Source organism: Coloeus monedula (assembly GCF_965178545.1).
Source record: "Coloeus monedula genome assembly, chromosome: 5".
Classification (NCBI taxonomy): domain Eukaryota; kingdom Metazoa; phylum Chordata; class Aves; order Passeriformes; family Corvidae; genus Coloeus; species Coloeus monedula.
Genome location: NC_138785.1, coordinates 69,674,714 through 69,695,013, shown reverse-complemented (window position 1 = coordinate 69,695,013; position 20,300 = coordinate 69,674,714). Strand labels below are relative to the sequence as shown.

At 42.4% G+C, this 20,300-nt stretch overlaps 1 protein-coding gene across 4 annotated transcripts; it reads left to right on the top strand.

Annotated features, from left to right (window-relative positions):
- The first annotated feature begins 485 nt into the window (after window positions 1-485).
- On the top strand, window positions 486-17,988 carry RNF103 (ring finger protein 103). 4 transcript variants are annotated; one of them, XM_082282196.1, is made up of 5 exons: window positions 486-1,547; window positions 1,876-2,131; window positions 4,190-4,329; window positions 13,723-13,838; window positions 15,872-17,988. In XM_082282196.1, exons 2-5 carry the CDS (start codon window positions 1,906-1,908, stop codon window positions 17,448-17,450), a joined length of 2,061 nt encoding a protein of 686 aa, XP_082138322.1. In that variant the 5' UTR covers window positions 486-1,547; window positions 1,876-1,905; the 3' UTR covers window positions 17,451-17,988. The 4 variants fall into 4 exon arrangements, with proteins under 4 accessions (XP_082138322.1, XP_082138323.1, XP_082138321.1 ...); XM_082282197.1 differs by lacking the exon at window positions 486-1,547 and having other exon boundaries at window positions 1,795-2,131; window positions 15,872-16,282; window positions 16,831-16,971; XM_082282195.1 differs by lacking the exon at window positions 486-1,547 and having other exon boundaries at window positions 1,795-2,131.
- Window positions 17,989-20,300: the final 2,312 nt, after the last annotated feature.

Here is a 20,300-nt window from a genome sequence, read left to right as displayed (position 1 = left end):
TAGAGAAATCAGGCAAGTTCTTGTATGTGTGACAAAAGAAAGGGGCCTTCACAAAGCTTCTGAAAAAGAACCTGGGGCACTTCAGGGTTCAGAGCCTGCCTGAGCCCCCCTGACAGGTGATGGGAAATGCCTATTTTATTGACTGTCCCCTGGCTCCACCAGCTGCAGGGACAAAGCCACTCCTTTGGTTTTTGCCAAGGGCAAAGGATTCATTTTATTGATGCTTTGCCACCTGCTCATTAGGGAGATGGGCCCTGGCTTTGGCAGGGGAAGTTCCCCAGGCTGCAGTGGCTGTGAAGGAAGAGAAGAGCACTTGACCCCCTCTGTGAGCCCCTCCACCCCTGGTACCTTCTGTCCGACCTGGACCTGCCACCCGAAGCTCACTGCAAACCCAGCAGAGCTGCCAAAATCCCTTTGTATTTAACCAAGCAACACCAGCAGATACAAGGTTTGCAGTCCACTTTTATGTTTTCCAGATAAAAATGTTGAAGAATAACGTTGTATGTGACTCCCAGTAGAAGAGCACAACATTTACCAGCCCGTAAGGGCATTGAGAGCAGCTACATCTGCAATCCCTCCACTCTTCCCTTTTCAAGAACTAAAATGAGCCCATTCTTGAAGAACACAGTGTCATGATTTTCTTCTGAAAGAGGCTGTGGTGGCTGTGTCACAGAACGAGCTGAACCTGGATTGTTGATTTTTTTTTTCCTTTTTAAATCATATCAGCACACTGAGAAACCTGTAAATGTGCTTTAAAGGCTCTGAGGAGTACAGTGATTTAAATGCTTTTTTCCAGATCAATATTAGTGTGCCTTTTTGAAAATTGATAGTACAGAATTACAGCGTGTACACTCTGGGGAGTTCTCAGTGTTTTTAAAATTAAGCTGTGCTATTTTTGTGCTCATCTGTGTGAGCTGCCAATTTTCATGCAAATTATGGATTCTTAAAATAACTAAACATACAAAAGCAACGTTGAGTTTCCTTCAGAGGAGAGCCTTCATCTCAACGCAGCAGCTTGATTTTAGTACGTTTTTTGTAGCAGACTAAATTGTATCTTTGCAGGCCAACATCTCTGGTACAGCCCGGGATGGTTCTTCGTGGATCCACTTCAGCGGGGACCCACGCTGTGCTCCAAAATGCTTCCAATGTGAGCACAGATCCAACCTAAACCCTTATCCGAAGTCGGGGTGCAGCTCACGCTTGCCTTTGGCTGTCCCTTTGGCACAAGCTCTCAGCGCTCGAGTGCCAAGGCAAAGCTGCAGAGTCCGGGTTCCGACCCGTGCAGATGAATCTCGCTGTGGAATTTGCTTTCGCGCCAGCCAGGGGCTGGGAACGGGGCTGGCGTGCAGGAATGAGGAGCGGAGGGATCATCCCTACACCCAGCAGCCCGAATCCAAATAAACTCTGTCCACTAAGCTGCCCTAAAACTGCCCGAACAGATCGGCCCTGCAAATATCGGCCCCCAGTTCTGGCTCTGTAAATATTTTTCTTCTCATGAAAAGTGCCGGCCGGGTCGGATCCTGCCCTCTCCCTCCCCGATATCGGAGGTATTTTATATGTTATTTTTCTCGCAGCAAGCACAGCCGCAGGGTCCAAAGTTGCAGCCGGGGGCAGGGACGCGACCGCCCCCCGAGCCCGGTGATGCGGGGTCGGGCCGCAGTGCTGAATCACGGCGGGGGAGAAGGAGAAGGGGAAGGGGAAAAGGGGAAGGGGGAAAAGGGGAAAAAGGGGCAGGGGGGCGGTGCCGCCTGCTCACGTCACTGTTATGTCTCCGCGGCTCCGCCGGGGCGGGGACAGCGACAGCGGCGGGCGGGAGGCGGGGGGGCCGCGGCCCCGCTCCCCTGACAGCCCCCGCTCCCCTCCCTCCCTCCCCAGCCCGGCCTCCGGCTCGGCGCTCCCGGGAAGATGTGGGTGAAGCTGTGCTGTTTGCTGCTCTACTTCCTGGCGCTCTTCGTGCTGGCCCGGGTGTTCGAGGCCGTGGCGTGGTACGAGAGCGGCTTCCTCGCCACGCAGCTGGTGGACCCGGTGGCGCTGAGCTTCAGGAAGCTGCGGACCATCCTGGAGTGCCGCGGGCTGGGGCACTCGGGGCTGCCCGAGAAGAAGGATGTGCGGGAGCTGGTGGAGAAGTCAGGTACGCGGAGCTCCCCGTGACCCGGGGGGACGAACGGAGGTCGGTGTCCGGCCACCCCGCGTGGGCTCTGGCCGCCCTTGGATGGAGACCCGGGCGCTGCTTCCCTTCGCAGGGCGGGTTTGGGGAGCGAGCTGGCTCCCCCCAGCAAGGGGGCCCATGGAGGGAGGCCGGGGACCTCGGGGGGTGACGGTCAAAGCCCGGCGGCGTTGTGAGCCCGAGCGGGCTGCGCCGAGGGAAAGGCCTGCGCTGGACGGGGCACCAGCAGCGGCCCTTCCCTCCCCTTCGCCGGGAGTTCCGCTGCGGGCGGTCGGGTCAGTGCGGGGGGCACAGATGGGAGCGAATGTCGTCTGCCGTGAAAAACGAAGAGGAGAGACACCAAATAGCTGCGGTAGGCTACTGTTTACAGCTGGGGCCAGCTTGGTCCCGTGTATTCCCACCCGTTTGCTGGGTTTATTACAGGTACGGCTATCAAGATGGGCCTCAAGGAAAGCGATGATTTCATAGCTGAGGAGCAGAAGGGATGGGTACCCAAGGTTGAGGTGGTTTTATACAAGGGGAGCAGAATTAGTTCCTGCATACAAAAAACAGCTTGGAAAAAGGCAGGGAGGCATTTCGGCAGTAAGGAGAACCAGATGAAGGAGGTGGACTTCTTGGGGGTGATGAACAGCGAGGGATGGAGAGCAGTGGAGATGTAAGAATGGCAGAAGTGTCCTGAAAGTAAGGATGCTGCCTGGAGCAGTCAGAGGGAGCTGGCCCCAAGGACTGGGAGGTGGGGCTGATGTAATAGCTGTAGTGCCAGCCAAGCAGGAAAATGTGCGTAGCTGGTTTTAAATCAATGATGGAAGGGCTGCTGATCCAGGAGAGAGAGAAATCCCAGCGATCAGGATAGGCAGTGAGGGTCTCTAATATCTGGACAGAGAGGGAGAAGGATTTAGAAGGATGTAGTGCCTGCCATATAACCTTAAAAATTCTAGTTTAAATAATTGATATTAATCCTGGGCATTTAAATCTAATTTGCTGTTACTGTTCATTGTTTGTTTATGTTTTTATGTTGGTTATTGGCTTTGCTGCTCCAACAGTAAAAAGCACTTTCACTTTTGTTTCCAATCACTTTCACTCCTTGGCTGTCAGGTACTTTCATGATGTCATGATGTTTGGGTTGCATATGCTGCAGGGAAGTGTTTAACTCCAAACAAACTGTATTAACCAACTTCTTCAAATGTCATGGAAACACTTCTCATACCAACAGGCTTTGCAGCATTTTTCCGTGGTTGTGTTTTGGTGGTTGTTTTTCCTCTAAATTTTATGAATATTTTTACAAACCCCTCAAGGGTTTCAGCTGTTACACTTATTTTTGTATTTTTAAGGAAACTGGTTTTGGACAAGACTTCATTTCTTAAAGCTTAGTAGATTAGTTACTAGAATGCTGGTTGTCATTAACAGTGTTTGTAATGATTGTGAAACAAAACATGAGAAGGAAATGAGATTGCGAAGGAATCATAATCAGATGATTTTACTGTGAGCTCTTTACATCGCTGCAACTGGAGTTCATGGGAACTTTTCCCAACTGTGCAAACAGAAGCCAACAGCTAAACTGCCTGAGATTTTTACTTTACATTGGGTTTTGGTCCAGAATTAATGATTGACATTTTGGAAGTCTGTTTGAATTATCAGTGTTAAGAAGTTGCTTGCTGCAAAATTGCAAGCCTGTGAAATGAAAGCAAAGATGTACTGACTAAAATTGCTCTCAACCACTGAATGTTGTTATTTGCAGAGAATGAACCTTAGATGTTTTTATTCCTTTGTGTGCTCATGCGTGTGGTACATCTGTGTAATCAGAAACAGAGCGTTCGTGTCTTCTGTGGTCTTACTGAAGTCAATTTGTTCATAGTCATGTCACCAGAGATAGAATTATAGTAACAACTTTAGCTACCTTTGTACTGAAAAGGTTCTCTGAGCAACCATTCAAATATAGTTAGTTAAGCTGTTACTAGAATTCGTGAAGTAATCTTTCTCCAGTGCCATTTTAGCTGAATTTCTCCAATTGTCCTTTTTCAGGAGACCTCATGGAAGGAGAGCTTTATTCAGCTCTCAAAGAGGAAGAGGCCTCTGAATCAGTTTCCAGTACAAACTTCAGTGGTGAAATGCATTTCTATGAGCTTGTAGAAGACACAAAAGATGGGATCTGGCTGGTACAGGTATATAAATTTTATTGTTTATTTTTGTATATTTATCACATGCAAAATGTGTTTCAAAGGAGGAGTTTATGAGGGCAGTTAACTAGTTGTAAAAATGTGTAACAAAGAGATGGTGACAAAGATAAACTTCATCTGGGAGATGAGGAATAAAAGAATAAAACAAGAAAGGCTGGAAGTGCCAGAGTTCCTATACAGACAGGAAGAAAAAAAAGCCTGTTATTCTTTAGATTGCTTTTTGAAAAGCAGTCACTTTAGAACCCGAAAACAAGTGAAGCAGCACACACTGAAGTACACAGAATATGTGAGTCCCTGGCCCTGGGATTGTAAGAGCCTGTGTAATGTGTGAAGTAGGTGCATTAGTACAGATGCTCCCAGCTGGTACAGGCTCCTGGAGCTGCTCTTCCTTTTGGCTGCATTACATGCTCAGACCCAACCAGTTTAAGTTTCTGCTTGTCTGAGAGGTTAGAGCACTTGTAAAATCTCTGTTGGCTCTTCACAAAGGCAGGAAGGATCTCAGTCTGCTAACTTCCCAGACTAGCAGACTGCTTCTACAACATATTCCAGTGGCTTAAAGTTAACTTTCTCCCAAACATTTTGGGCCCAGCAATTTTAGAGCATGCTTCCCTACAGCTGCATGAGAACAAGAGATCATTTTGGAAAATAAAGACAGACTTTTTCCAATAGGATTCTGAAGCAATTAATCATCATTCCTGAGAACATAAGTAGCCTAGACCAAAATGTAGAAATTATTTTTCTGTGTCAACTTCTCTGTTGATAAGAGGGTGTTTTTAAGTCATAAGTTCCCTGCTAACAGCCACATCAGGCAAATCCCCCACCAGGCAATTAATTGTTCAGTTGACAGCTCCTACCTGATTTGTCTGGTTTCACTTCATGTTTTCTCTTTAACAGCAAGTCATTAAATCTTGATAATCTATTTATTAGACCTGCGCTGTCACCACATCAGATCTCACCCCAAAATAGACAAGAGGACAGATTATCTTCAGACTTGAAACGGCATTTGTGTTTTTGGAAAGATGTATTTGGAGTTTATTGAATCTGAGTTTGTGGTTTAAATCATACAGGAGGGCAGAGAGAGAGTGTTGAAAGGAAGTTTACATGTCCCCAAGCTAGTTGACAAATACAAGCATGAATATGCTGTGAAAAACCTTCCCTCCTCCCCGTGCAGTGCCAAGGGGTGAAATACGGTAGTTCTCTGTTGTCTGTTGCTTGCAGAATTTTACTTGTAATATATTTTCCACTAGCATCCTAATAGCAGGTCAGATAGGCTGTGTTTTGATATCTCTAGTGTGATGAATGTTGTCATCATTCTGGGAGTATTTGCACAGCTATTCAGTTGGTCACAATAGCTGTGGAAAAAAAAATAGTGGAATTTACTGGATAATTTACTTGCTCAACACTATTTGTCTGTTTCTCTACAATAAAAACCACAAGACATGTCTAATTTCTATTTTTCATTCTTGCTTTTCTAGTTTTCATCACTTTGGAGTTTTCGTTTGTTCCATTCCCCACCACAACTCCTGTCTGGATAACTCCCATGCTGGATTCTTTATGTCCTTTTCACAGGTTTTCCCACACTCTTTTCTTAGACCTCATCCCTGCAGAGCTAGTTTTTGCCATCACTTCTCGGTTCTAACTCTTGATTCTCTCCCTTGCCCATCCTCCTTTGCCATTAGGAATCCTGTGGAAACTTTCCAGCTAATTAACCAGCTCAATGCTCGTGCAGGGGAGTGAGGATGCCTCATGGTTGGGTTTGGTGACCATGGGCAAGGTTGGAGATTCCCCTGCTGTGTTGCTACTGGCTGGGAAGCAGAAAGGATCTCCAGATCCTTTTCAGTATCCTGAGCCTTGAATCCCTGTTCTATGGGGTTGCTGCAAAGGAGCAGAGGGAGAGGAGCAGTTCTGGCTCAGCTGGCACAGTGGCTGTCGCTTGAGTTGGTTTGAACACTGTGATGATGTATGAGAGGACTGAGATTTTGAAGATGATTTTTATTTTCCAGTGCATATAAATGAAATTTCTGGTGTGGCACAGGCTGAGAATGTGACAGTCATCACTGTCTGCAGAGAATCAAAAGGAAAAAAAGAGGAAAGGATTACTATTTTTTAATATGTTTGACAAAAATTGAGGTGTGAATTTATTATTTAGAGTCAGCAAGATGAATTCCTTGAAGAAAGTCAAAGTCAATACACAAGGAATCAGTGTTTTGTGGCTTTGTTTCTTTATTTTCTGGAAATCCACATGCAAGGCATCCCGGTTCAGTGGGAATATGTTTACCAGTGTAGCTGTTCACAGGTCCCGTGTGGCGCTTCTGTAGAGGCACAGACAGCAGCATGTTCTTTCTCCTATTAGCTCATGATCTCATCACCTTTCCTTTTATGCCATTCTTGCTTGTCAGCTGCTGTGTGCACTTCTTTGGCTGGCAAGGAGGGTGACTGATAGTTTCTGGAGCTGCTTCTCTTGTTGGTTAGGAGAGTAACATGCCTTACTTTTCCAGGCTCTGGTTGGTCTCTAGAAGCCTGTCACATCCAACAATATTGTAGTCACTATGGCTTTTGAAAAGGATCTACAGATAAAAATCCTCTTTGAATGAAGTTAAAATCTAAATGAATGTGTATTTTTTATTTTAAAAGTCTCTGCTGTAACATAGTGGCAGAGAGAAGTAAAGGGAACTTTCTTCCTGGCATTGAAGTATTAGGACGGACATTTTGATTGTGTCTGGTAGAGGTGCAAAGGCCATTATTATGGATATAAAATTCTGCAGTCTGTTCTGCATCTCAGTTTCTAGTTCAAGTGGTGTAGTCACAGGGCAAGGGATGTGCTTGCAGTGTTCTGGTGGTGATGGTTTGTTCTTTCTTTTGCTTGCATGTAGGATGAATAATTTTCATATTTATTTGCCTTTTGAGTTTTACCAGGTGATCAGCTGTTTTTGCTAGAAGGACACAAAGTAGAAACACTCAATCTTTCAAAACACATCATTCAGTATTTGTGTCTTTTCCAATAGCCCTTCAGGATCATTTACCATAGGATACCTGATTTTAAGTTTCTGTTTTCTTCTTGAGAGGCTTCATATCCAGTCAAGGGTGCATGATACCATCAGCTGGAATGTAATAGTCCTTGTATTGCCTGTGTGTCTGTGTTAATTCATTGCAGAAGCTCATTTATTCTCAACCTCTGACTTAACTGAGAGCTTAACTGACTGTCCAGATCAGTGCATAGATCACCTCACCTCCCTTGAGAAACTACACGTAATTTTGAGGTGGTTAATTTTTGCGTGCTATGATGGATGTAGTCTTTGTCTATTTTAACGTGATTTCTCTCAATCTCTTTCTCAGTTAAGAAAGGCAAAAAATCTTCAGATATCTTCAGTCCATATGGGTGGATTCTGAATGAGTTGTGAATTCTTAGGAAAGAGAGTCTAAGTGGAAATTCAGTTCCATCAACACATTGTCAAATAATAAACAGAAAGTGAGATGTCTCAGAGTTAACAGAAGTGCAGACATTCATGTAGAAACCTACTGACATTATGTGGAATAAGTGAGCTTTTTTCCAAGTTTCTAATAAGTAAATTACCCATCCATTTATACTTAATTGTATGTTTACTTCTATTTTATCTATAGAAGCAGAGTTTGCAGCATAGTTGTTGATGAGAAAGGGTTCTGTGACTAGAGTGTTTGAAACTTTTTATCTTTGTGGATCCCTAAAAATCCTCCAGGGCGTGCATGGAATCTTTACAGTAATACTGAGTTTCCTCTGCTCTTTTACCCTCTGCAAGCACTGTAGCAGAGTTCATGGGTGTCTCAAACTGGAAACCACTGAACCAAACAGACAATTCTCATGTTTATACAACCTTACCAGTTAGTTAAATCAGTTAGAAATCAGTTTTGTCTTTGGCAAAACTACACAGGTTTTTTCCAATTCAAATGTCTGTATTCCCTTACGTGGAGAGTGACTTGCTGAGGCAGGGTGAGGACTGACTGCTCCTGAGAGAATTACCTGTATGTGTGTATGTGCAGCAGGGAATGATGTCTCTTACTTATTGGGTTTTGTTCTTCCTGGTGGTTTGAAGTCTGTCACAGTGCCCTAGTGTCCAGAGTTGAGGAGCACTTGAAGTTGTCGTCTTCATGGCTGAGCTGTAAAACCAAGTTTTGACTGTGTGTTCAAAATTGTGTGCTGTTGGTATGAGCAGGTGTGCCTGACACTTGCCATCCCAGCTAGAATTGGTTAAAATAATGAGAGCTGGAGTACATGAGGTGTTTGTTCTGCATTTGCCCATCTCTGGCTCATTGTCATGCCTTGTGATATTCGAGCACTTTTAGTTGTGAGTGAGCTTCAAAACTTACTGAGAACAAATCTCGTTCCTGTGACCTGCTTTGAAATCTCTGCATGCCTGTCTGAAAGAAATTGAACAAAATCTGATTTAAATGCACAGAAAACAGGAGAATGCTCAAGTGAGGTCATTATCATGCCATGCTCAAGTACTTCAGGGGTTCCAGGAGAGGAGTCTGTCTTTGCATATTGCATTGCTACAGCAAATTCTAACATCAGCTGTTTCCTCAAGTCTCCTCAATTTCAGTCATACTTCTACTTGTATTTTAGGAATCTATGTTTCATAAAATAATTTTTAAAATGCTTAATGATACCTGGAAATTAAGGAGTAGCTGGATTGATGATGGTTATAAAGTAGCTATTGCAATATTGATGCACCTGTCCAATACATGTTGGGTTTAGATTAGGTGAGAGAGTCAAAGTGCTTTGCTGACTTAGTCCTGTTTTTCCAAGTGTTGGTATCTTTCTGGCTCCAGGATATTTGCTTTTAAAGTCTATTCTTTAATATCATAACTATGACTACTTTAACATATAGATCAAAAAAATTATATTTTTCTAATTTACTAATTTTTCTAATTACTTTCTTGATTGAACTCTTTGGGAATAATTCTGTGTAATTCAATGTCATGAGAACTCTTCCAATGCAAAAGCTCCCTATTCAACTGTCTTTTGAAATCATCAGGATCTCAGCATTTTCAGTATTACAGAGATGGTAATTCAGACCCTGCAGTCAGAGCCAATCCTCTGGCCTGGGTTAGGTGTGAGTTAGGGAGCAGATCCATTCTGTGATGTGCAGTTGTTGAGTAGCAGGGTTACTGTGATCCTGTTGGATTCCCTTAGCCTATTAAGATGATTAATGAATTAATTGAGTTACCCTCATTGTCTTACTTGTCACTCTGACATGTGATATGTCACAGATTGTGAACATAGCTAATAATAAGCAAAGCTGGAAGGATTTGGCTTCTCCAAACGTGGTGTTTGTTTCCCAGCTGTGTTAGCTGATCTCCTAAAAGGTACCTTCTATGAGCTTGGGCTTTATTTCTGTAACATTAAATGGAGTGTATGATTGAAAAGGATCTTTTTGATGAGCTAGTTCAGCTTTCTGCTACACTGTAAAATTTGTGTTTAGAAAATATCTTGCTGTCTTTCTTACACTGTAAGTTGTTCAAATACTCCTGTTGACTGTTTTCTTCTTGGAAATGTGTGTCTGACTTCTGCTTGACTGTATTCAGGGCTAATTTGTATTGGGCATAAATTGACATTGCCTTTTAGTTTCACTGAGTCCTGATGTCAACCCCACTCCTCCCAGTAAGTGAGGTCAATCAACCAGTTTGTTTTGTAAGGTGTGATATATCCTGGGCTTTGCTTGTTTTGCAGCCAGTTAATATTGATGGCTCATGTTTTCTTGTGGAGCAACTGATAGCCCCAAGCATTTCTTCCCATCGCTGTTTCTAACTGATGAACTCCCCAAGTGTCCTGTTCATTACTGAATTCAATTTCATGTGTGACACTCTGCATTACAAGATTTGTGCAGCTCTTCCTACATGGTGTTATAATCCTCTTTCCCACATAGATGTGCTTCTCAGTTTTATGTCTTCTACAAATGGCTTTGGGAGACTTCAAGTTCCCACAGGAAGGGCATTAATGGGAATATATGCTGAACTGAGCTCTAAGGTAAATCTATTAAGATGTCTGTTAGCACCTTTCTGGCATTTTGATGTCTTTTTGCTGTAGCCGCTTTCTTGCTCATTTTAAAACTTTTTTTTTTTACTTACTATAAAAGCCTATATGCAGCTCTCATGTAAATTTTCCATGTGGCATAATACATGATATAAACTACAGACAGGGTACTACATTCCCTTTTTCTCTTAAAGCTTTGTTCTTTTCCTTCAGGGAAAATATCTCTCAATCAGGAATGATGTATCTTTAGTAATTACATGCTGGAAAGGGGTAGAAAATGCCATTGTCTCAGCATCTCTAAAATTTCTTCTACACTTTTGCATCCTATTGAAATCAAACTGGTGGGATTTTTTTTTTTTTCATTTGCTCTTTAAATATAGCTACAAACTTGTTATTGTCCTGTCAAAATGTGAATTGTTCTGACATTCTGACAGGGTTTTGTAAGAATTTTTCACAGGTTCACCTGTGATCCTGTGTGTGTGCTTGTGCTACACTTCTGGAATGGAGATTTCCTGCTTATTCTGATTTAAGTGCATTAAGTTATGTGAGTTCTGCTTTCACCTTCAGGTTGATACAGTTTCTTCCCATTAATTTGCTAACTGGTCCATAGCCAGCTGCCTCCTCTTCACAAAAAACTGAGTCACAGCATTAATTTAACTTTAAAACGAAAATTATCTTACATTTCTATCCTGTCTTCATTGTTTGGTGATCCTGATGCTTCTCCCCCTGTTCTATTCTTATTCATATGACTGAAAAACCTTTTGGTACAACTTTTAATAGTCTTTGTATGGTCTAACTTGAATAGCTCATTTTTCCTTACTTTTTTTTTCCTTGCATATCTTCCTTTGATAGCTCTTCCTTTTGACCTTTTTTCAATCTTTGTAGATTGTCAAACTATTTCTAACCTCTCTTTGGAAGTGATTGCTAGGAAGAAGTAAAGGACTTGACAACCTTTTTTTCTTCCTTACTTGAAATATAAAATTCTGATAGCTTTAACACCATGGGCTTGAAGAACTTCCAGGCCTCTTCCACGTTCAAATTCCCAGTCTCCTCAGTCACAGGTTTTTAAGCTAAATTTCTTAACTTACCAAAATTCACACTTCTTAAATAAAATCTGTTACAAGTGTTTGCAGGTTATTTTTAATTTAAACTGAAGTACATTTTGATTGCTTAACCTGCAGTATTTTCTTGGACTCCCTCATGCACAGAGGTGGTGACTGCTTTCCAAAATACAAAGCCTTGCCTCGGCTTGGTGAACTCCCAGTGCTGTAAGTGGGTGTTGTCTGCAAGGAGCAGCTGCAATGGACATGTTTATTTGGATTTTTTTCCATAATGACATAAAAAAGCATGAGCCCAAAATATTTTACAAAGCTTCAGTGTGCAAAACCATAGTAGGGTTCCTCTACGTAGTTACAAAATACAGACTGCTACTTAGGTCGTTGTTCGTCAATATAAATAACTTTCTCCAAGAGGACTTTTTCATAGGAAAGGAATTAAGCTGGTGTTAAAAATTCCACCAGTACAGGCAGATGACAGTAAAATATAATGGTGACTGTAATAATGGTAACAAATTTTTGTCTTGACATTTAAAGTGAATGTTGTGGTGCCAGGCAGAAGGAACAGTGAGCAGGATCTATCCTCCTGCACACAACATTAACATTCTCTCATTACTGTTTTGGAACATGCACACAAGAGTTTTGGAAGAAGCCAATCTCTGAGTAGTTGTACCAAGGAGTAATTCAGTCACAAGTTTTACTTCTGTGCCTACTAATATAGTAATTCCTTGCCATGTTGGATGCATTTATCATGCCATAGTAGCTCCGAGGATATTCTGGCTTTAAGGTGTCCTTAGGAATTTGGTCTCTCTTGATTGAAGTGTATAAAAGGAAGAAGTTTAAAATATCCAAGGCTTCAGTTACATTGGGTGATTAAAGAAGCCTCAGTAATACAGCAGATTTCCCACCTGGTTGTCTCGGTGCATGATGGTTACATTTATCTAATGAAAAAGGGGTTTCTATGTGATGTGTATGTTTTGAGAGTAACTTGAAGGATTCTTACCTAAGTTTTCACCTCTAGTGTTATTTAAACATTTTGGGTTTAGTGGAATGGGAATGTAATCTGTGACTTCAGTTTGTTTCCCTATGTAGAACGTTCTGCTTGGTGAATTCTTTTATTTTAAGATTCTGCGAGGCTGCTACTTAGCACAAAGCAGATAATATGTATGAGTCTCAAAGGCTGGACTCGCTTTCTAGGTTGAATCTCAGCATGTCCACAGAGAACTGTTAATCATGGTGACAGCCCAACTTCCAGGGGCAAGCTGACATTTGAGGTTATTAAGTCAGAAAACGATTGGAATAAGTTTACTGGCGAGTAAACAAATATCTAACAAATGGAAGTTTCAAGATTTAATTTAAAAATATATTTTAAGTGGCTGCCAGTCAGCCTGCAGAAGCATGTGAGGCATTTCTAAAATAGAAAATGTGACGGCTCATGGAATAGTGCATGATCAGTCATGTCATTCAAAATTACCTGTCAGCTGCAGGAAGGCAGGGTTTTCTTTTCCTTGTGGGTTTTTTCCCCCTCCCTATACAGTTATAAGTCAGAGGATGAATGCTGCTGCTCTGTCATCTGTGTCAGCAGAAGCTTACGGCAAGGTAACCTGAAGTATGACTTTAATATACTGTGTTAGAACAAATTAAACCTTGGGATAGATCACAGCAAATGATCATCCTGAAATGGCAGATGGGACACTGGAGTTGGTGGAACAGTCACATAAAGTTGCAGAGTGAGTCACAGGCAAAGCTAGAAAGGAGTCAAGATTCTTAGGGATTATCTGGGAGTTTAATCAGTAGTTTCCACTGCTCAGGAATGGCTGTTGGCAGTTTAATCTGGTACCAGGTACATGCATTCCCACTCATTCTACTTGCTCTGAGACAACGTTTCTTTGGTATGTTGTAACTTTTGAGGGAGAATTGAAATGAAATAATGGTCTTTTTTTTATTGCAAAGAAGAGGAACCTGCTGCATCCCTTTCCTTTCTCCCCTACTGTCGACTGTTAATGATAGTTTTGTTATTTTACCACAAAGTGGTAAAGTTTTTGTTAACTACCACTGATTTTAGTATCTTTACATGTACTCAATATGATGATGCACTTCTGTCTCTCTGTAGAAACCACATTTCTGTCTTAGAGCTCACTTGCCAAAGACATTTACCATGATTCCGAGTTGTACATTCCTGCTCTATGTCCTAACAGAAGGGGAAAGAGTATCAAGCATGACTGTCTCTGTTTTCTTGAAACTTGATCTTCATTTCAGGAACCAAACTGACTAATATTGTGATACTAAACTAATACTTCTTTTTGGCAATAGGTCATAGCAAATGACAGAAGCCCACTGGTGGGTAAAGTCCACTGGGAGAAAATGGTGAAGAAAGTCTCAAGATTCGGCATACGTACTGGCACTTTTAACTGTTCCAGTGACCCCAGGTATATCCTTAAAGGATTATCTAAATCCCAAGAATATCTTAAGACTCAGCTGTGTTCTGGCAGCAGGGCTTGCTGTGACAGAAGGTGGCTTTATTCATGTTTTTATCTCTCCTAAAGTCTGCTTAGAATGCTCCATTACATTATTTATCAGCTCTGCAGCTTCCTAAAGCGTAGTGTGGGAAATGCATGATTAGACTGTGGACAGGATAATACCGCAGTGGAGAGGAATGAACAGAAGAGTTTGGCCTTCCAGTCCAGGCATTCAGGGACAGGAATTGTGCTTGCTTAGGACAAAGCCAAATATATCAGTTTTAGAGTTGTTATATCACCATCTGGAAGGGGGAAGCACAGGTTAGCATGAACCTCCCAGAATTACTGACAAATCCTGTTCCCTGACAAATGTATGTTTATATATAAACTGGCACACACCCTTGGACAACACACAGCGTGCTGTGCAAGAGTCACTGTGTTTGCATATGATTTCGAACAAGGAAGAAAAGCAGAGCCAAAGAAGCTATTAATAATTCTCTGCTACTGTAAAAAGAGGCTTTTTTTTTAACATTTTGTTGGAGGCGTTTGCTTTACATGACAGGAGACTTTGTCTAGAATTCCAGTGGCATGTATGGATACACACATCTTATACAGCTTAAGTCCTAAATGTTTACAGAAATCTCAATGTTAATCATAAGAGGAAATTCTTAGGCTTTGTAGTGCTTATGCAAAATAATCTTGTATAATCAAAACTCTGGTATTTGAACATCTTAAAAATTTGGCAGTGCTTCTCTTTGCATAGCTCCTAAGTAACCTTAATGTTCTGATCAAATACTATGTTTTAAATTAATTCCTTTTTTTTATGTTTTGTCAGAAAGAAATGTTTTGTCAGGTAAACCCGTGTAAATAGATTTCATCAGGTTGCAGCTGAAATTCAGAAGAATACTGCATGCTGCAGTAATCAGGATACCTTTATTAGTAGGGTAATATCTTATGGCTCCTTCTAAAAATGCTGCATTCAGATTCCTGGGAAGGGGAGTTGCAATTGTCTAAATACATGTTGACAGACCAAAATGAGAGCGGATGTAGGTAAGATGGCTGGTGAATGAGGCTGGTGGTCCCCAATGTGCAGGGTTGTCAGAGATAGTTTGTGTGCCTGTTGGCTCTGTCATATTTTGATTGTTGAAGCTTGCCAGATATTTCCTTAAAGGAGGACTAGATAATTTGGTGTAGTGATATTGGTAGGAAAGATGCATGAGAGAAGGGATCTTGTGAGTCAGCAGATTAATCTCAAGAGTTACTGGGCTCTGGACCATGGGTCAGGGTTCAGCCATGAAGAGCCTCTTCTTTTAGGTGTGGATTTGGGGTTCATCCCATCTTCCTGCCAGACAGGATTATTTTTTAGCCCAAATCATCCAGCAGCATGTGTCTGCTTCCCGCTCCGCTGGTTTTGTGGCCAGCTCTCTCACCTCACCCCTTAGCCTGTCTGCATCCTGCCAAAACGGTCCCAGTAGGAAGTGGCACTTGTCAGCTTCATTAAAGGAACTGCGAACAGAGCAGTGTCTGCTCAACTTCACCCCATGTCTGCTTAGCAAAACCAGGATGGAAGGAATCACTGGGAAAGCTGTGGGATATTGAGTTACACTGGAGTGGTTTTCTTCTTGGCTGGAAGGCCAAGGAAAAGTAGCTTCTAATACTAAAGCTTTAAAGTAAAGAGTCAGCTTGTGTATTATTCAAATCCAGTTACAAAGCATGAATGGCTCCATGGCTTTGTTTTCTTTAATGACCTGTGAAAATTAACACTATTTCTCTTCCTGTTTTATGAATACATAATCTCTTTACAATATTCCTGTAAAATATAAACATATGGTAAGAACAAATATGCTTTGCCAGAGAATATTGGGTGCCCTTATTTCCTGCTGTTATATTGTAAGGGTTCCCAGGTGCTCAGCATGTCTCATTTTTGGGCTTAGAATAGAAATGTAAGGACTCAGTTCTGGGGCTATGAAACTCTGTAATCTAACCTGCTGTTTTCTTTGTAGATACTGCAAGAGGAGGGGCTGGCTGAAATCCACCCTCATTATGTCAGTTCCACAAACCAGTACCTCCAAGGGAAAAGTCATGCTTAAGGAATACAGCGGGCGCAAGATTGAAGTGGAGCACATTTTCAAATGGATCACGGCCCACGCTGCCTCTCGGATCAAAACCATCTACAACTCAGAACATCTGAAAGAAGAATGGAACAAAAGTGACCAGTACCGAGTGAAAATTTACCTATTTGCCAACCTCGACCAGCCTCCAGCGTTCTTCTCTGCACTAAGTGTAAAGTTTACTGGAAGAGTAGAGTTTATTTTTGTGAACGTGGAAAAGTGGGACAATAAAAGTTACATGGCAGAAATCGGTATCTACAAGACACCATCATACATACTTAGGACTCCTGAGGGGATTTACAGGTATGGAAATAACACTGGTGAATTTATATCACTACGTGCCATGGATTCCTTTTTGCGCTCATTGCAACCAGAAGTTAATGATTTATTTGTTTTAAGTTTAGTTTTGGTTAATCTGATGGCTTGGATGGACCTGTTTATTACACAAGGTGCCACTATAAAGCGTTTTGTGGTTCTTATAAGCACTTTAGGGACGTACAATTCACTATTAATTATTTCCTGGCTACCAGTGTTAGGTTTTTTGCAACTACCCTACTTAGACAGCTTTTATGAGTACAGTTTAAAACTCTTCAGGTACTCTAACACAACTACTTTGGCTTCTTGGGTGAGGGCTGATTGGATGTTCTACTCTTCACATCCAGCCCTCTTCCTCAGCACATACCTTGGCCATGGTTTACTAATTGATTACTTTGAGAAGAAGCGAAGACGCAATAACAACACGGATGAAGTAAACGCTAATAATCTGGAGTGGCTGTCGAGCCTGTGGGACTGGTACACCAGCTACTTGTTTCATCCCATTGCTTCTTTTCAACATTTCCCTTTTGACTCAGATTGGGATGAAGACCCAGATTTGTTCTTGGAGCGGTTGGCCTTCCCTGATCTCTGGCTTCACCCTCTGATACCAACTGATTATATAAAAAACTTACCCATGTGGAGGTTTCAATGCCTCGGCGCCCATTCTGATGAGGAAATGCTGGAAACCTTTCCAGACAGCGAAAGTGACTCTGACAGTGAAAACAAAGAGGTCTTCAGTAGCGACAGAGAAGTCTCGGAGGACGATGAGCTGAGCACGTTTCACAGGTGCAGTGAAGGAGAGCGTCGGTGCGGCGTCGAGACCTGTTTGTGTGCCAGTCAGTATTGTCACCGTGAGCCATCTGAACGCAAAGCCAGGTCCTACGGCTCGTACAGCTCCACAGGTGACATGGAGCCAGACTGGTCCGCCTGGCCCTCCGACATGTTGCACTGTACGGAATGTGTGGTGTGTCTAGAAAATTTTGCAAAGGGCTGCCTGCTGATGGGCTTGCCGTGCGGCCATGTGTTCCACCAGAATTGCATCGTGATGTGGCTGGCGGGTGGGCGACACTGCTGCCCCGTCTGCAGGTGGGCGTCCTACAAAAAAAAGCAGCCATACATACACCCGCAGCCTTTGTCGAGTGAGCCCCCGTCTTAGCTGTGTGCCCATGTCCTTTGTAAGCTTTCAGGATATTACTGCTTGCCTTTTAAATGTTAGTCACTTAAAAGATTACGTGGTTTGAAGTTTTAGTTTAAATGTTAGTGCAGTGAACTAAAATATACATGATGCTAACGTTAATGACAGAATCATTTGGTTGCCTTGTATGTTGAACTGAATGCAAACTTACCGTACAATAACTTGTCCTCTTCAACATCTGGAAACTTGATGCTGTTTTTGTAAGCACAAAAATCAAGCCTACAAGAGAAGCGTATTCCAGCAAACGTTTACAAGTTAGGATGTGGGTGAAATTGAAATTCTAATCGGAGACAATTGCTTAATTTAAGTGTTTCTTATTTTAGAGTCTGTTCTGGACATCTTTGTTGAATAATGTATGTTGTAAGACAGTACCATTTAAAAAGAAATGGATGAAATAAATTATTTTAAAAGGAGATTTGTAATGTTAATTGTTTTGATAAATATTTTTTGTGTATGGTTACGGATGTCTTGCTGGCCTGATTTATCTGTGAAGACAATAAAAATATAACACAACTTTTATGACTAATAAATCATCTCCTAGGGATGCAGGAATTTAGTGCTCTGAGCCACTAGCCAAGGAGAAGGCAATGGTGTTTCACTGGGAACTACTTCCTTCATAAGTCTGCTGTGTTGATGTGCTTCTCTGCTTGATCAGTGGTTTTCAGTTGATTACAAGCTGCTTTTCCAGATGGAGACCCTCTTCTACCAGCTGTCTCTCCAGCACCCTCATCTGCGGACATCTAGGGAGACTTTAGGATAGCTCCCTCTACAGCCTCAAAGTAAACTGTTGTGAAGGAGCAGAGTATTGTCATGCAGTGACAAAAGTGGTTCGTAATGGTAAAAATTGCCAGCTTCCAACTGTGCTGGTATTCTGAAGTGATTTCTGGTTTCTCTGATAGTTCTTTGGTGCCATAAAAAATTGAGTCTGTTGTTTTCTTTATATTTTAATATGAAGTTCTGATTTTGGTTGTACCTTTCAGAAATCATCTGGCAGAAAATAGAGAGGAACTGTTGGTTGGAAAGAAAAAGGTGTGTGGGGGGGAAGAGCAGGAGATGATATGAGTAGAGGAAAAGGCTAAACTAGAAAGATATTTTCTATTGTCTTGTTTCATTTCTTTCCTAAATCTTGCCTATGTGATATGAAAGGAGAATAATGACAAAAAGATGATGATAATAGGAAATACAAACACAGTTCCCTGTTGCAGTTACAACCCTCTCCCTCTGTCTTTATAGATTTGTGGGGCTGGTGCTCACAGAGCTGCTGACATTTTTTTATCTGTCCAGGGTACCTGGGCACACTCTTTTTTATAAACAAATGTTTCACAGCTCTGTCACCAGGTGTGTTCCCAAGAGGATCTTCATGTAATTAGCAGAAGAGCTGTTTTTAATTTACTGAGTCCTTTTTCCTCTCTCATTTCCTTTTTCCCGTGGCAGTACTGAAGCAGAGAGGTTCAAGGGGCACAATATCAGCAACTCTCCTGTGGTCCAGAAAGTCATTTTCATTCCAGTTGAGACCTGCCAGTACATGCCCTGTCTCTGTCATTACAGCCTCAGCAGAGCAGTGGAGAGGCATAATGAGGGCAAAGATCATTTCTGCTTCCAATTTGTGCAGCACTGTGGCATATGTGCTTGTCATGAGTAGCTGAAATCCACATTGTTTCAGGATTGTTTTGAAACCTGCGCTGAGGCCAAGGCAATGGAGAAGTTTTGTGAGTATAGATAAGGCTGTAGCTGAGGTGCTGACACAAGCGAGGTGCTGTATCACAGCCTGCTGTAGCCTTCGCTGGTACGTCGGCAATTTGCCAAACGCTGTGAGTGCTAAGCTGGAGTAATGCTGTGTCCTTGAAGCACTGAGTGCTTGTGGAGCGCACCTCTGCTGCTGAAGGCTGACCTCCTCACCCTCACTCACAGCCCCAGCAGCTCTGCCTCTGTGCCCTGGGTCAGCCTTGTTTGCAAACCTTTGTGCACACCTGTTTCAGCTAAAGACTTGTTTTAATGGTCTCAGTTGCGCTACTCATCCAGTTCTTTTGATGGATGACCCAAACTGCTGTTTAATTAGCAGGAGGGCCACTGAGGGCACATCCATAGGAGCAGGTAATTATGACCAGTAGGTAGCTGTGGCAGAAGGTTTGGTCCCCTCGTGTCTGGGTTTATATAAATTGTTGTGGTTCAGTTCCCAGCAACGCATCTGTTACAGAATCTTGAGCAGCTGGCACAGTGTATTGGGAGTCCCAGCAGGACAGAAAAAGCAGTTGGATGTGTTTATTTTATGAAATGCTTGTGTCAATAGCAGCAGAAGCATCCAAGTAACATTGTTTTCTACCGAGTGCAGGATCTCAGACAACCCTTCCTCACAGGCTGACAGTTGAACATCCGGAGAAGGGAGCAAAGGAGCAAAGACTGTGCCTGTAGCAGGGTCAGCAGTTTCGCTGCTCACATGTTTTGCCTCGCAGGGCTGGGTTGTGCTAGTACTTGTGAAGTGTCTTAACTGAGATGCTAAACATTCCTAAAGTGGTATTTTATTCTCTCATGCCTCGTGCCTGGAAGCTAGAGACCAATTGCAAACAGAAAATGTCAAAACACTTGAGGTGAGGGTATTAACTTATTTGTTAGGTTTAATAAAGGTGATGGATGTTTTGTGCTGCTATTACAAAGGATGAATTTAAATAATCTCTGAAGCTCTTTGCCACTCTTGATTTCACCAATTCTTGTTTTATTAACACTGGCTTTCCCACTGCTGGTGCTCAGTCCAAAATGAGAGGAGCTCTCCTTTCCAAAGCTTGTTTAGATCTTTGTTCTGCATTAGATTTT

What these genes read in the sequence shown, in the direction of transcription:
- RNF103 (XM_082282196.1), top strand. Translation starts at nt 1,906, where the DNA reads ATGTGGGTGAAGCTGTGCTGTTTGCTGCTCTACTTCCTGGCGCTCTTC. An exon ending in GGAGCTGGTGGAGAAGTCAG is followed by an intron (nt 2,132 to 4,189) that starts GTACGCGGAGCT and finishes GTCCTTTTTCAG; the next exon opens with GAGACCTCATGGAAGGAGAG. An exon ending in AACTGTTCCAGTGACCCCAG is followed by an intron (nt 13,839 to 15,871) that starts GTATATCCTTAA and finishes TTTTCTTTGTAG; the next exon opens with ATACTGCAAGAGGAGGGGCT.